The 16132-nt window shown below is 38.1% G+C and overlaps 1 protein-coding gene across 11 annotated transcripts in view; it reads left to right on the forward strand.

Moving 5' to 3' along the window:
* Positions 1-16132, forward strand: part of TBC1D5 (TBC1 domain family member 5) — a 570404-nt gene that overhangs the window by 427014 nt on the left and 127258 nt on the right. For all 11 annotated transcript variants that reach the window (XM_070238099.1, XM_070238103.1, XM_023620885.2 and 8 more), the window contains one exon: positions 12915-13021. In XM_070238099.1, coding sequence (XP_070094200.1) covers positions 12915-13021 — 107 coding nt within the window. The remainder of the gene's footprint in view (positions 1-12914; positions 13022-16132) is intronic.

Genomic DNA, 16132 nt, shown 5'->3' on the forward strand with positions numbered 1-16132 from the left:
TCAGCCAGCATAAACATGCTACAACACTCTAATTTTCCTTGCTTTTCTGTAAGGGTCTCTTCAGCCATTTATTGACCTGGCCTAGTGTGACAGTTGTGTCCTCTTTGTGGTTTAAAACGTTGTTCTTTTTTATTTTGTTTTAGATCTCTGCTTACTCTTCAACCACTATCTGTCTATCTGCCAGTGTTTCCATCTGTCCTACACCAGAATTTCTGTTTCTCTATTTTCTCGTTAAGAGTATGTTCAACATTATACTGATGTCAAAATGCAGCTTATTTCAACTACAAATTGAATTTATTTGTTTTTTCTGGAAAAGCTTTACCCAACCTCAGGGACTAGAAACAAAGCCTCTGTTAAATCACATTGTAATGTGTTACAGAGTTTTTATCAAAGCGCAAATTGGTGGTCTTACTTTTGAAGGAGTATTTAAGCACTTCCTGATTGCCAGCTCTCTTCCCTCCCAGACATTTAATATTGCCAGTCTTTTTTTATGACCATCTCAGATATGGATATTAGTGTATCCTTTGAGTTACAAATAACATTTATATTACTTTATATTTTAGTTTAAAAATCTTCTAAAATTTCACTGACAGGGGCCGATATTACCATAGTAGCACATTGTCTTTTTTTTTTTTTTTGATGTTTAGATTTTTTTTTTAAATAGAGTTTATTTTTTTAGAGACTTTTTAGGTTCACAGCAAAATTGAGTGGAAAGTACAGAGTTCCCATATGCCCCTGCCTCCACCTATACACAGCCTACCCCACCATCAACATCCTTCACCACAGTAGTACATTTGTTACAGTCAGTGACCCTGCATTGACACATCATTATCACCCAAAGTCCATAATTTACATTACAGTTCACTCTTGGTGTTATACATTCTATGGGTTTGGACAAATGTATAGTGACACGTAGCCACCATTGTAGGATCATCAGAGTAGTTTCTCTGCCTTAAAAATCCTCTGTGCTCCACCTGTTCATCCTTCTCTCCCTTCTAATCCATGACAACCACTGATCTTTTCCTTGTCTCCATAGTTTTACCTTTTCCAGAATGTCATATAATTTAAATCATACAGGATATAGCCTTTTCACATTAGCTTCTTTCACTTAGTAATATGCATTTAAGTTTTCTCCATGTCTTTTCATGGCTTGATAGCTCATTTCTTTTTAGTGCTGAATAGTATTTCATTGTGTGGATGCACCACAGTTCATTTATCCATCACCTACCGAAGGCCATCTTGGTTGCTTCCAAGTTTTGGCAACTGTGAATAAGGACACTATAAATATCAGTATGTAGGTTTTTGTGTGGACATAAGTTTTCATTTTACTTGGTTAAATACCAAGGAGCATGATTGCAGGATCGTATGGTAAATCTCAGGAGCTCAGGTGAGCTGAGCAGGAGAGAGACCTGAGGTGCTAGGTGTCAGGGTAGCCAATTAAAGCAACAAGTCAAAAATCAAAGTTAAACCTTTAATTATTTACTGTGGTGGTATAAGCAGGAGTCACAAACCAGAGAAAATGTCAACTCCTGTTCCATTTCACCCATGGAAGAGTACATTGGTCAAGGGTCGGGTGGATCAGTACAGATGTGGGGTCATCTCACTGTTGAGGGGGCCCTTAACAAAGGACTCTAGCAGATTTATGGACCCTGAAGTGGGGGTGTCAGTAGGGGGCAGTGAGGTGAAAAGGCTAGGAGTGGAAAAGTACTGGTTACTAAGTCAAATGAGGAAGAGTATCTTCAAGATTTCCTCCTCCTACCCCCATAAGGAGGTACCTGAAGAAGACCTCTGCCCAGGGCCTCAGATAAAGAGATCTAGGAATGAAGGCACCACATCTAAGAATATAAATATGTGAAAAATCATGACCAGATAAGTTGGCCTGAGACGTCAATTGCAACTGCTTTCAGAGACTACAGTGCATTGGTTGTACACCAAGTGTGGTGTGAGGAGGGCAATTTTCCCCCACGAGACCTGCCAGGTAAAGCCTTTTATATTAATCAGGCTTCTCCAGAGAAAAAGAACCAAGAGAATGTATAGAGAGAGATATTTAAGAGAAGAGTCATTATAGGAATTGGCTTGGATGGTTGTGAAGACCTAGAAGTCCCACAGTCAGTCATCTGCAAGCTGGAGACCCAGGAAAGCCAGTGATGCAGTTCAGTCCCAAGTCTGAAGGCCTGAGAACTAGAGGGCTGATGGTGTAAGTCCCAGAGTCCAAAGGTCCAAGGACCAGGAGCCCTGCTATCCAAGGATAGGAGAAAGTGGTCATCCCTGCTCAAGAGGAGAGAGAGAATTCACCCTTCCTTCTCCTTTTTGTTCATTTGGGCCCCCAACGGATTGGATGATGCCCATTCATATTGGTGAGGCAGATCTTTTCACTCAGTCTACTGAAGCAAATGCTAATCTCTTCCAGACACACACTCACAGAAATACCAAGGAATAATGTTTTATCAGGTATCTGGGCATCCTTTAGGCCAGTCAAGCTGACACATAAAATTAGCTATCACACCTTTGTAATTGCCTATCTTCAGCCTGAAAAATCACATATAACTGCCAAACTGTCTTCCAAAACAGCTGTGCCACTTTGCATTACCACCAGCAGTGGATGGAAGTTCTTGCTTCTCCCCATCACCACCAGCATTTGTTGGTGTCAATATTTTGGATTTTGGCCATTCTAGTAAGTATCCCACTGTGTTTTTAATGTCAACCTTTTGCCTGAAAATAATTTTAATTTATACAGCTACAGGAATAGAGATATGAAAGGGGAATGATTATCCTACTGAAATTCTATTCCATATTCAAGATTAATAGTTGATATCTCAGGGGCCAGCCTGGTGGTATAGTGGTTAAGTTTGCACACTCTGCTTTGGTGTCCCAGGGTTCGCAGGTTTGGATCCTGGGTGCAGACCTAGCACCACTCGTCAAGCCATGCTGCGGCAGCATCCCACATACATAGAGGAAGATTGGCAACAAATCTGAGCTCAGGGATAATCTTCCTCATACACACACACACAACGAAATAGTTGATATCTCATTCTGGCTGTTTATAAAGGGGAAGAAGTGGTCTTTTCTCCTAATACCATCATTTTACCCTTCCATGTCCTTACTTCCATCCCACTTTTTTCTGTTGCCCTAGAAAACAATAAAGCAGATGGATTCAGGAGCTCTAGGACACGTTTTATGGGCAAAAGCGAGCAAAATTACATGCGTCACTGGAATCTTAACCAGAGTGCTCAAGATTCCATGTCCACCTGTTGCTGCCAAAGGAGAACACAAGTAGTCCTGCAGGTTGACTGGGGCCATTCTCTCTGATGATTAGATAAAGGGAGATGGCAATCTTTAGCTTCCTAACTACTGTCTTCCCCAAGTTTCTCTACCCAGTAGCCTCCCCACCTAGATTCTTCTTGCCCTTCAATTCACCTGCCCAGGTGCTGCGTAGCAATGTCATTAAAGAAGTGATTAAAGATATTAGATATAAGATGTTATTTTGAGCTCCTGCATTTACCTCCATTGCTCCTGAAACCCCAGTCAAATAGCATGAACCCACAGGACACAGAGAATTGAGAAGGAGATTACAGCAGTTTGGGAAACGGGAAAACAGATGGATGAGTGATAACCGACTTAGCAGATCCAAGAGAGTTAAATACAAAGTTAATAATGGAGAAAGCCAAGAAATAACCCATAAAATTCCTGAAAGTGTAGAAATTGGCACTGCTAGGTGCCTCTGGAAATTGGTAGGGAGAGGGAAAGAGTTAAGACTAGAAAATGAGAACTGGTTGAAAATCTATTTAAGAAGCTATTATACCCAGATCTTCAACATTTCCCTCCAGGATTTATCCTCTGGAAATGGTAAAATGGAGGCTCTCTGGGCTGAAGACTTGGGGAATTTCAGTGAATATTGAGCCAGACTGTCTCCCTCCAGGAAGAAGTTTGGGAGAATCTTCTCCAGAGGAATCTAATCAGCCCTAGAGAAAAGACCTAAAAGTCCAGGCTTAGGGACTGCCCAAGAAATGACCTGTGTAAACCCCCTAAGCTAACAAACCTACCCGTCTCTGCACACACAGCTAGCTTCAAGTCACCTTTAACTGCCCCACTCTTAAGCATGAGCAGAGAGCCAGAAATCACCAGACATTTGAGGAAAGCATGAGAATAAAAGCAGAGACTTAAACAAGCAGCCAGCAGAAAAGCAACTTGGAGGACACAGTGACCATGCAGGGAGGAGAAACTTCTCAGAGAGCTAGGAACATACATAATTCAAAGGAAAAAGTATAATTGAAATTAAAATATGAAAATAAGATGGTTGGAATACAAAATTCAAAAGGACCACATAAAACAGATTCAGAAAATAAGAAAAAAAATTAGATGACCAGGACAGGAGACCCAACATCTAGATAATGAGACCTCTTTAAAAAAAAAGCAAGAAAGAACAAACACAAACGAAAAATAGGAGGGAGAAAAACATCAAAGCAACAAGGAGAAATTTCCAGTTGAACAGAAAAACATGAGTCTCTAAATTGAAAGGGCCCATGGTACATGAAAACAGCAAAACAAGGTACATCATGAATTTACCGAGCATTGAAGGGACGAGAAGAGAAAGCAGGTCACATAAAGGATTAGAAATTAGAGTGGTTTGAGGCTTTTTAACTGGAAGCCAGAAAACTCTGGAGCAGAGCTCCCAACATTCTGAGGGAAAAGTATTTCCTACCTGGAATTCTGTACCTAGCCAAACTGTTAATGAAGTGTCAAAATAAAATCTTTCAAACAGAGAAGGTTTTAAAAATTCATGTGCTGTGCATAAAGGTTTTGGAGGATCTGTTCCAACAAAACAAGGGAATAAAGCAAGAAAGAGAAGCTAGGTGCTCTAGGAAATAAGGGTGCAACACTTAGAAGAGATAAAGCACATCCTCAGGACGAGGGAGCAGGCCAGAGGCCTCAGGAGAAGTTTCCTCAAAAAAAATGAAATTGGCAAAATACTTAAAATTTGTTAAAGTATTGAGAGGACATTTATATGACTGGGAGAGCATTTAAGGTTAAATTAAATTTAAATACATACACAACAAAGCAAATGAAAAACAAGACAGTTATAAACTCCAGGAAAGAAAGGAGTCTGTGCAAGAAAGGAAAAGTAGTCATGATGTACTGAATTGCTCAGCTGTGATAACATTTACCTGGCTATAAAAATGAAAACTCTAGAAATTGATCTAACCAAAATAACGACATAACTTCATAGAGGGAGAGACAAAGAAGGCATGTGTGACATGGAGGTTGGTTGGAGGGTTGGCTGCAGTGCTAAGGATGAGTTAAAGATTTGTCTTCTTGAATGGCAAGTTAGTAGATACCATTTAAAATAAGAGCTAATAATGTTAGCATTTTTTTCCCCGCAATATGGAAGGTAAATATTTTTTTAATCAGCTGAAAGAAAGTCAGTGCCCCAGGGGAGTGGGAAGTCGGGAGCAGGAGACAACAAGTGCTGTTTTCATAACCAGACTAGGAGATTTGACTCTTTAAACTATGTACGACTCATAAAAATGAAAACTATATTTAAAACTTCCACAGAGAAATAATTAAAAGTTGCTATAGTCTTTAAGTAGCCTTCATTATGTAAATTTGTTAATATTTTCATTGCTAATTTCTTCTCTGCTTTTGCTTTTCTGTTTCTCTCTCATAAGCACACTCCCCAAATGTAATCACACAAAGAGCTGTCCATTTTTCCAGGAGTTTCTGCCCACTGTACACCTCTGCCCCTTTCTTACTTCAGTTATCATTTTCTCTCCTCTGTAGTGTTACTAGGAACTTCACCTGATCCCCAGCCTCTTGTCCCTTGTCCCTCTCTTCCTCCCTGCCACTGATCACCCTGTGTCAGCGTCAATCTTTCTGAAATACAAATCTGATCACCTCACTTACAGTCCTTCTACAGCGTGAAACCTAAACCCCATCCCCTCTATATAAGCAAGAGGTAAGCAAGAGCTCCACCTACTTTTCTCCCACTCCATCTCCATTTCTGCTCGGCACCCTGGCCGTAGGGGCCACTCAGTGTCTGGTCTCTGTTTACTTGCACGTGTTGTTCGCCGACACCCTCGCTGACCTCACAGTCTTCCATTCCAGGAGCTGTCAGAGCCCTCAGTATGTGCCACTGCAACTAGTTCTGTCCTGTGTCATGATTAGTTTTATGCTTCTTATTGTATCTTATTTCTTGTCATGTCCTTAGGACGTAACTCAGTACCTGGAACAAAATAGGTATTTAATAATGTTTGTTAAATGAGTGAATACACAAAGTCTAACAGAAGGAAAGGGATATTATCAGCACTTGTTAAATATCTTCTGTACTTCACAACCATTTTTAATGACAGATCTGTATTTCTGAGTAAGGAATTAAAAATCACTAAGCACAATGAAATAAAATGTCCTATAAATATCTGTATTCAAATTAACTAATTAACTAAAAACCTGACCTATGGTTTCCCTTTATTTGGATTAAAAATAGAGGCAAAAACCATGAATCAGGCTTACTATTTCTTTCTTAAATCTTGATGCACACTAAATTTTTTCAGACTTACTTCCATGACATTTTACAGATGTGGAAATCGAACGTAGGTCCTGATTCTGAACACATCCCTACAATTATTACATTAATGGTAATTACTTGTATTAAAAGACTGCAAGTTTTTGCACAGTATCATTTCATTTATTCCCTTAATAGGTAATGAGATAGAGATGGTGGTGAACACTCAAGCCTGTCCACTTAACTGATTGGCTTCAAATTTCACAGCTAATACCAGTGACACGCTGGAGCTCACATGCTGTCCTTCTGACTTTTCTGGTAAAGTGGTCTGTCTTCTGTGCTCGCACCCTAACCGCTAGCAGTTCTGCACTTGGATGCTTCCTTCCTTACTGCCTTTCAGTTGGCAACACTGTATGTTTAAAGGTATAAATTCTTGAGTAAAGATCTCTTATATTGTTTGATCTCTGATGAAAATAAATTATGTTTAAAGTGTATTAAGCTTGGAAAGCAGTAAGAAGAACAATTTTTAAAGTCTTTTTCTAGACAAAAGAGTGAGCTATTCTGAATTTGAGATTGCCCTCTTTCCAAAAATCTAATTGAAAAATTTCATATTATTCTGCACAAACTCTACTAGAGAAATAAGGACTAACCCATTGTTTACAGAAGAGCGTGTGTCCATCTTAGGTCTCAAGGGTGGATGTTGCCATGATTGATGGTGCTCAGAGAGGCAGCTGTCAGAGCAGCAGCCAGAGAGGAAAACCTGGAAGGATGTGTCTTACGAGGGTCTTAAACACTACGTGAAAATCACTTCGTATGGAGAACGCTATGACCCTGTTTTATACTTGGCTTTCTCCAAGACAGCAAAGAATAAAAGTTTTGTTGTTTTTATTTATGATTTACTCCCTACCCCCACCTGGTTTTCATGTCCATTTGAAATCTCATTTTGTATGTTGCCATTTCATAGCTGAGGAAGTTAAAGTAGTAAGGGTTTTTAAATAGTTGAAGACACTGCGTGTACTGATTATGTATTTTTTCCTGCATGTAGACCCTCAACAAATGTTTTTTTCAGAGCATGTAGCATTTATTGAATGCCTTCTGCATGCTAGGTTCCTTGCAAGACACTTACATGTTGACTTTGTTTTCAGTGGAGAGGCACAATAAATTATGTTAAAGCCTTAAGATTTCCTTTTTTGTTGTTAGCCCATTATTGTTTTATATTTAATCCATGATTATTTGTTTTATATGCCGTTCTATAGCGAACTTCAAGAGTTTATGCCTATTCCTAAATATTTACTATACCTGACCTTATACACTGAGGGCTTTTTTCAGTTTATCTTTGAGGCTTCCCCGTGACTTACAGTATAGTTGGTGTTCAGAAGCCAGCTGTACTGTCTGAACTTGACTTCTGCATACAGATACCCTCATTGTGACACTCTCTGCTGGGAATGCAGGAAAGTATAAGATGACAGTGGTGAAGAGTGAGGTTTGCAGCCACATAAACGTGGGTTCAGCCGTGTCTCTGCCATCCAGGAGCCCTGTGGCCTCGATGTGCTGTTTATCCATTCTGCACTACCCTCTCCTCACCCATAATGTGGAGTTGATGATAATGCCTTCCTGAGGGAGGGTTAGGAAGACTCATGGGGAGTTGGTATAATATATGGCAAGTTGCCAGGCACTTTATATGTCCTTAATAAGTACTGACTATTACTTTTTTTAATTTTAGAGAAAGTAAAGGAAATCTACGTGTAGTTTTGTGTTCTGTGGTGGTTGTTCTCAGTCCATTTGATAACCTTGAAAAAGTATATCAAAATATGAAATTAAATAATTTGAATAAAGTGTTTTATTTACAAATGTTAACAATTGTAAGTAGAGTTAACTCTAACATATACTTAAGTTATTTATCCACATTGCTTTAAACTTTATCAGAACAGTCATGTCCTCTATTATCTTTACTGATGTAATTATTTCTTATTGATACTTCTGGAGAAACTACTTAAGTCAGCTCCCTTAGACCACTCAAGGACAACTGTGGGTCATTTAAAGGCAGAGACAGAGAGGTCAGCTCTGCTTCATGTGGAGGAAGTGGTGTTCAGCAAGAATTAAGCAACATGAGGAATCACACTACCTTGCATCTGTGCCACCCTTACAGAAACCCCACAGACAGAGTGAGCATTACCTGTTTTATAAATGGGGAAATAAAGGTTCAGTGAAGTTAAGCGGCTTGCCTGAATTCACACGTATCATCAGTGACGTGGCCAGCATTCTGATAGAGATCTAATCTGGATGCTAATCTGGATCATCTGATTCCAAATCCAGTCTGTTTTACTAGATACCACTCACGTTGTCTTAACCTTCCTTGAATAAGCTCTCTGGAGTGTGGCTTTAGTACTTTGTTTTTAAAGCATATTCATACTTGATTTCAAATGTAGTCAGATACCGAAACTCAGTATTTTTTTAATCTTTCACTTTTTCCCCTCATGTCACTGCCCTGCTCTGATAGAATAAACACTGGAAAAGAAACAGTATTATAGATGAGTTTTTTGGTTTTGGGGGGTTTTTTGAGGAAGATTAGCCCTGAGCTAACATCTGCCATGAATCCTCCTCTTTTTGCTGAGGAAGATTGGCCCTGATCTAACATCTGCCACCAACCCTCCACTTTTTGCTGAGGAAGATTGGCCCTGAGCTAACATCTGCCACCAACCCTCCACTTTTTGCTGAGGAAGATTGGCCCTGAGCTAACATCTGCCATGAATCCTCCTCTTTTTGCTGAGGAAGATTGGCCCTGATCTAACATCTGCCACCAACCCTCCACTTTTTGCTGAGGAAGATTGGCCCTGAGCTAACATCTGCCATGAATCCTCCTCTTTTTGCTGAGGAAGATTGGCCCTGATCTAACATCTGCCACCAACCCTCCACTTTTTGCTGAGGAAGATTGGCCCTGAGCTAACATCTGTACCTATCTTCCTCTTTTTATATGTGGGACACCTGCCACAGTATGGCTCAATAAGCAGTGCATCTGGGATCTGAACTGAGGAACCCCAGGCTACCGAAGCAGAGTGCATGAATTTAACCACAGCTCCCCCAGGTTGACCCCTAGATGAGTTTTTTAAGTTCAACAAAAATTTATTCTAAGAATCAAAACTAAATTCTTATTCTATCAGATCTCTGCTATTTTGGTTTTTTAAAACAGTTTGTATAATTCTCTTTTGCCTCCTCTAAATCGGGCACAGTTATTCAAAAGGGACTTAATACTTAGCATATGTACTTACAAATTAAAAGTGCTCTAAAGTTACAGATTTTTGTTAATAAATTAGAGATGTCATGATCTGAGGGCAGAGGGCTGTAGAGGAGGTAAAACTTTACCCAGTTAGGTTTTCAGCTGGCATTCTGTAATAAAAAGACAAATGAACAAGAGAAAAACAAAAGTTTATTAACATGCCTACTTCATATATATCTGGGCAATACTCAGGGGAAAATGAGTGACTCTCAGAGATGCCTGTAGAATTCAGGATTAAATACTATCTTATAAGAGAGCGGAGGGGGATGTGTAGGCCTCTTCGGGGAGGGTAAATGATTTGTAGGAAAGATGAATGGGCCCTTAGAAGAATAGATGGGAGGTATGATAATTTGTGACAAAGTTTGTCTGGGGGAGATTTATGACAATTGAGTTCCTTTTGGAGGATTTATCTTAAAGCAGATAAGGGGAGTTCAGAGAAAGCTGAATTTGCGTTTTTCAGGTACCTACAGCTCAAAATAATCAAAATACCAAAGCAGCATATTTTGGGGTGGCATGTCTTGAACTCCTACAGCCGTATTTCGGGGTGGCATGTTCTGCTACCCTTCCAAAGTCAGACTCCTTTGACGTTATATCCCTACTGCCGGTGCCTAGTGCAGTCTCCGTGTATCCAGGATTTAGTTGGTGCTCAGGAAACATTCATTGCATTCGGTGACTGGATGGATGGATGGATGGATGGGAGAAATGAGAAAAAGAATGTTAGCTCCTTCATTTGTTCTGCAAGTAGAATATTAATACATTATTTGACTTCCCTTATGTATTTTACAGCTTCCAATGGCTTCAACAGTTCTGTCAAGTTGTAATAATATAGAGTTGTTGCTCTGGTCCCTTCAAATAAATACCTACTATTATCAGGCTGTTTTAGAGACTGGGTTATGCTGACCTTCCAAGCTACTTAAAACTACTTAACAAGAGTAATAATACTAATTGGCTTTTCTGTTTGCAATGATTGCAGTGACTATTTGCATCCTTTATGTCATTTGATTTTCAAAACAATGGCCTCTCAGAACAAAGCCATGTCTTAGAGCACAGCCGCTGCAGCTAGATTTCTGAATTTCAAATTTTGCTCCTCCACCAAATCACTGTGTGATTTGGGCAAATGAGTTAAGCTTTCCAAGTATCAGTTTTCTCATCTGTAAAACAGGGATGATAATTATACCCTTATAATAAGATTGCCATAGAAATTAAATGAGATAATGCAGGTGAAGTTCTTTGGCATAGGGCCTGGCCTCAGAAAGCCTTCAATAGTTCGTTAACATCTTAGTGGTAGTAGTAATAATAACTGCTCGTTGTTACATCTTTACCCTTCTGTACTTTAATTTTCTTCAGGATGAGGACTGTGTTTTGTTCATCTCTGCATCCTCTCCTAACATGGGATCTTTCATGGGTTAGGTACTCAACAAATAATTATTGGATTGAATGAAGTAGGCAGTTAAATTTTTTTTTTTTAAGTCAGAAAGTTGTTTTCCAAATGACTAAACTTAAGCCCAGAGAGGTTACCCCCAAAAGGTTTTGAGCAGCTACTGTGAATCAGTCACATAGGTTATATCATTTAATCTTTAGCCAACTTTATGAAAGGTTTGGACGGTGTCCTAGGATTCAAGCCCACATCTTTGAATCCTGAGCCTAGAACCATTTCCACAAAACTCTTCTGCCTCTCTTACAGAATATACAAGAATTCTTCCTGAGTCAGTTACTAATAATATATAATCATTATAGTGTTTGGGCAAATAACTTTATGAGTTATAAAATAAATTACCTAAGTTTTATTTACTTGCTAGATCTCAAAGAAAACTGTACGTGAAAACATACTATTCTCAGTGTCCTAGCTTTTTGGATTCTAGCCTAAAAAGGACAACAGGTAACTGAATGTGAATATGACAATGAACAAGTAAGAAAAGACGAGTCTGAACAGATATAGAAAGGGTAGGATAAGTGAGTGCTTTACAAATGAAAGCAGATGTATGAAATTACAAGCTGTCAGATCAGCAACGGAAATGAAGATGATAAAGTGGTTCCTTACATAGATTATAATTATTCATTTTGCCCAGTCCTGTCTCCTTTCCCCATAATGTTCATGGGAAGGGGGAGGGGGTGGGAAGCTATAGCGAGAAATGGTGTTTCCAACAGAAGAAGAAAAAAGATCTTCCAAGAATCACGGGTATTTCTGATTACAAATAATTGTTTCTTTTGTGATTTGTGTTGTTTCTATTGAATCACAGTTTTCCTATGGAATATTTTTCAACGAACTGTTCTGATTAATGAAAGGGATTCTGTTGCAACCACAGGAAGTTATAAGTGTAAAGTTTCCTCACATCAGTGCTGTGGAGGCAGTCAGTGTGGCTTACAAAATAAGCGTCGTTAATGGGCCCAACTGTGACAGCAGTGGCAGATGGATTGCCAAGAAATGAAGTAGTTTACATAGACCTGCCTAAAAAGATGTGTTTAATAATTGCGCCCATAATTAGGTTGATTTGAAAAAAAAATTAAATGACAGTTTAAGGAATATAGTTAGGCTTATCTGTGAAGATTTTGACATTTTTCCTCCAAGAAATGCTGCATGGATATTCTCCCTAAATTCCTTGTTACCTTTAGAAGAACAAATAATTGGAAGAAATTATGTTTTCTTTAATTTTGAATTATGTAATTTTTATATGTACAAAAGAATAAGTGTAACATACGTAAGTTACGAAGCATAATAATCAGGGTAAATGTTATTTTATGAGAATTTTAAACTGGTTCTTTCCCATTCATAAGATTTTTGTTACTAATTTCTAAGCAGCAAAACTAGAGATATTTAAACACAGCCATATAAATGGCAATAAATATGCATGCTTCTAAGAGTTTATTTATATTGCAAATGCACACACATATCTGTATCTGAGGCTCTTCCTTCCAGCGCCCCCTGAGGATAAGTGCTAGTGTATTAGATTGCAATTAACAGTACAGTGTGCTACTTCAAAGGCCATTTGGTAAAGATCCCTTCTCCCTATTTCCTTTTATCAAATCAATTGAATTATTGATTTGCTTTCTTTGAATCTAAGTTATTTTTTTACTCTCAGTAATGCAAATATCTTAAACAGTATTGCTTCTGAATTATGTTTTTTCCCTCTTATTTAGTGATCTCTAGTAACTACCAGACCTGTCTTGGCCTTCTGATGCATTTCCCCCCAATTGGGGATGTACACTCACTGATTCTTAAGGCTCTGTTTCTTCGAGATCCAAAGGTAAGCTTTCCAAGTAGGATATGCATCATTTTAAGTTCAGTGAAAAATTGATATCTCTCTATGACTCCAAGAATTCCTAAAGTAGAATGCATCTAATGGCAGATACATTGCCTAATAAAAGAATTTGCCTAGAGTTGTAGGCCAAAACTCACCTGCCTCATTGGCTAGCAACTCAGCAGGCAAATTAACTGGACATTGTCATGAGAAACTGGAGCACACATTGCTTATCCCTCAGAAAGTTGTTCTGCCCTCCTGCCTTCCTCATAACTCAAGGAAGTGGTTGAACAACTGCTTCTCCTTATAACTACACTTTGTTATCATTGGTACGCCTTACAAGGGCCAGCTTATCCAAGTAGAGCCTTGGAGGCCATGTGAAGACCAAGACATTAGAACTACAAAAAGGACCAGTTCTGTAAGAATTTATGATACAATAAAATACTAAATTATTTCATATTATGACTATGTATTTCTTATTTTGTGGGTGAGGAAGTAACCTAATAAAATAAAGATTTAAACAGTCTTTAATGCTGATTTCTCTATTTGAACTTAAAGCAAGTCACCAAAATTTTCTTTACACTTCAGAGAAGAAGTGTGCTCTTTTACAACTAATGTTATATTTCTTGAAAATAAGAACATTTAATGATCTAAAAAAATCTGTGAATTCTTGATGCTTTTGAGCCAAACAAAAATATTGGATGAAGTAGTAAGAGAGAAAGCTTCAAACACGAGTATGAGAATGCCAGGCAATGGGTAGTAATCCCAGCCTTTGGCTCTTTGGCAGAACTCCCAACAGTCATGTTGGCAGTTGTTGAACTGTCTTTGAGTCAGTCTGTCTGTAGATTCCGTTGCCAAAGCTCTGTCTGATCAACTTGGGCCTCCAAGTTCAAGGTTTTGATTCTAAAAGATTTCTGTCCTTTCCTCGGTTGTTGACTTCAACATTCTATTTATTCTTTGATTGATTTGAGAGAATTCATTTCCTTGTGCCTGTATCTATTTTCTGAAGAAATACACAATTTTATATAATTTCTCTTACACAAAATTCCATGAAATATCAAAAATATAATCCATTGTTTCTCTGATACCTAAGGTAGCATATAGATGAGTTTTTTTCTGGTAAGGCTTAGGAGTCTGACTGCAAAAATCAAAAACCCCATACATATTTTTTTATGTATATATGTGTATGTAAGTTGTATAAGTATATATTCTTTATAATAAATAACCAAGATTATGAAATATCTATAAAAGGAATAAAGAATGAGTTTGCTAGTCAATGAGATATATGAGTTTTGGTCTACAGATTGAGGTAGATTCTACTAGCTCAGCATTAGGGATTCTTAGAGTCATACAGAGTGGGGAAAAATTGCTAAAATGACTATTTGAATTCTCTACTTGTGTGATTTGTTTGGTTTAATTGAAAGGAGAAATGAATATGTTATCTAAACCTATTGATCTTGGTAATTTTTTCCTGGCTAAATATGGTTGATCTTCCTATGAATCATTTGCTCTTCTAGTTGTAGAATTTTATATACTAAATCCATTAATGTTATTAATAGAATCTGTGATTTTAGTAGAGTACTTTTTATCTCAATAAGGTACTGTACATAATATAAGGGTATAATGAAACCAATTCTACAAGCATTAAAAAAATACATTCTCTAAGGTTTAAGAAAAAAAGTAATGAATAGCATAAGTATCTAAAAAAAGATATTCCCCACTTTTATATTCAGGGTCTTCTTACCAAGGAAAAACAAGATCAAGATAATGGTTCAAAATGTGGGAGCTTAAACTGATATTTCTGAGACATAAGAAATTGGGCGGGAGGGAGTCACGTTTAAAAATCTCTTGAGAACAAGTTCATGGAATGATGATATCTATAGGAAAAGTAAAGAAAGCTGTATAGTATTAAGGGGCTTTCAGATGGCTAACCCAGCAAGGTTATAGTCTTGGTTAAGTTTATATAGTGGCTGACTCATTGACATTATTTAGTAAATGTCAAATGATAACTAACATCACTTGGCACATGTGCTAATTGTAGGTCTATCGCAGCATAGTATCCTTCAAGGAGCCTGAGTTAGGAATCGGGACACTACATGAAATCCTGACTCTGCTACCAATCATCCTTGCGATTTTGGGAAACTCACGCTTGCTGAGTCTTGGTCTTCTCTTTTGTGATTGAGTTAAATTGTCTCTAATGATTCACCCAACCAGAGCAGCCTTTGTCCATAAAGAACTGACTTCTAATGATGTAACGGGAGCCAATCCAGTGCTATAAAGGTACAAATAAAAAAAAGGAAAAAAGCAGCAAGTTTGTATATATTATAGAAATCCACAAGTGGACGGAGTTTTCAGTGTCATTTATGGCGATTTTAAAGACGTAAAGGAGGCCATTTATGCTGAGGGGGAAAAGAAAGAGAAGGAAAGACGATTTTAGTACCCCATCCACATCCTCTAAGAATCCAGATGTCAGAGTGCTTTAAATGTTTTCTATTTATTAGCAACAATGAAACGCTTAAAATACTTGAATCATTCCTGATTCAAGTAGATCAGAACAAGTATATAAACACACAAGTCTCTATGAAAGGAACTAGTAGAAAGATGAAATTTGAGGCATGAAAGTACACTTTCCCATATCCCAGCTTCATGTGACAGTTGTGTTGAGTGTTGCTGATAGACTCAGTAAAATAAAAATAAACAAGGAACTCTGAGCTCCCCTAAGTTCATTGTCAGCCTTCAGAGAAGCTCTTTGTCCTATCGCTATCCCTGAATCCCAGTGGAGATTGCTCAATTGAGAATAGACTCTGCAAGTAAAGCTTAAGATGCTGAGCTTTAACTGTTTTATATCAGATATAGGCTTTACTGTGAAAAGATTTCTTATTTAAACAGACTGAAATAATGGGCCTCTAAACTGTAATCATAGGATCATACTTCTTCACAGTTTCCAAGCACTTCATGTGCTTAATTTGGTTCTCACAACAAGCTATGACATAGGCAGAGCCGGTTATCTTTCCTCATTCTTTTTCCATACAGGGAGGTCAAGATTGTGTGGCTTTCCCAAGGCCAAAAAGCTTGTAAGCTTCCAAGCTAGCTAAAGTGACTCCATGACCTTTGTAT

The sequence above is a fragment of the Equus caballus genome, chromosome 16 (assembly GCF_041296265.1).
Source record: "Equus caballus isolate H_3958 breed thoroughbred chromosome 16, TB-T2T, whole genome shotgun sequence".
Classification (NCBI taxonomy): Eukaryota; Metazoa; Chordata; class Mammalia; order Perissodactyla; family Equidae; genus Equus; species Equus caballus.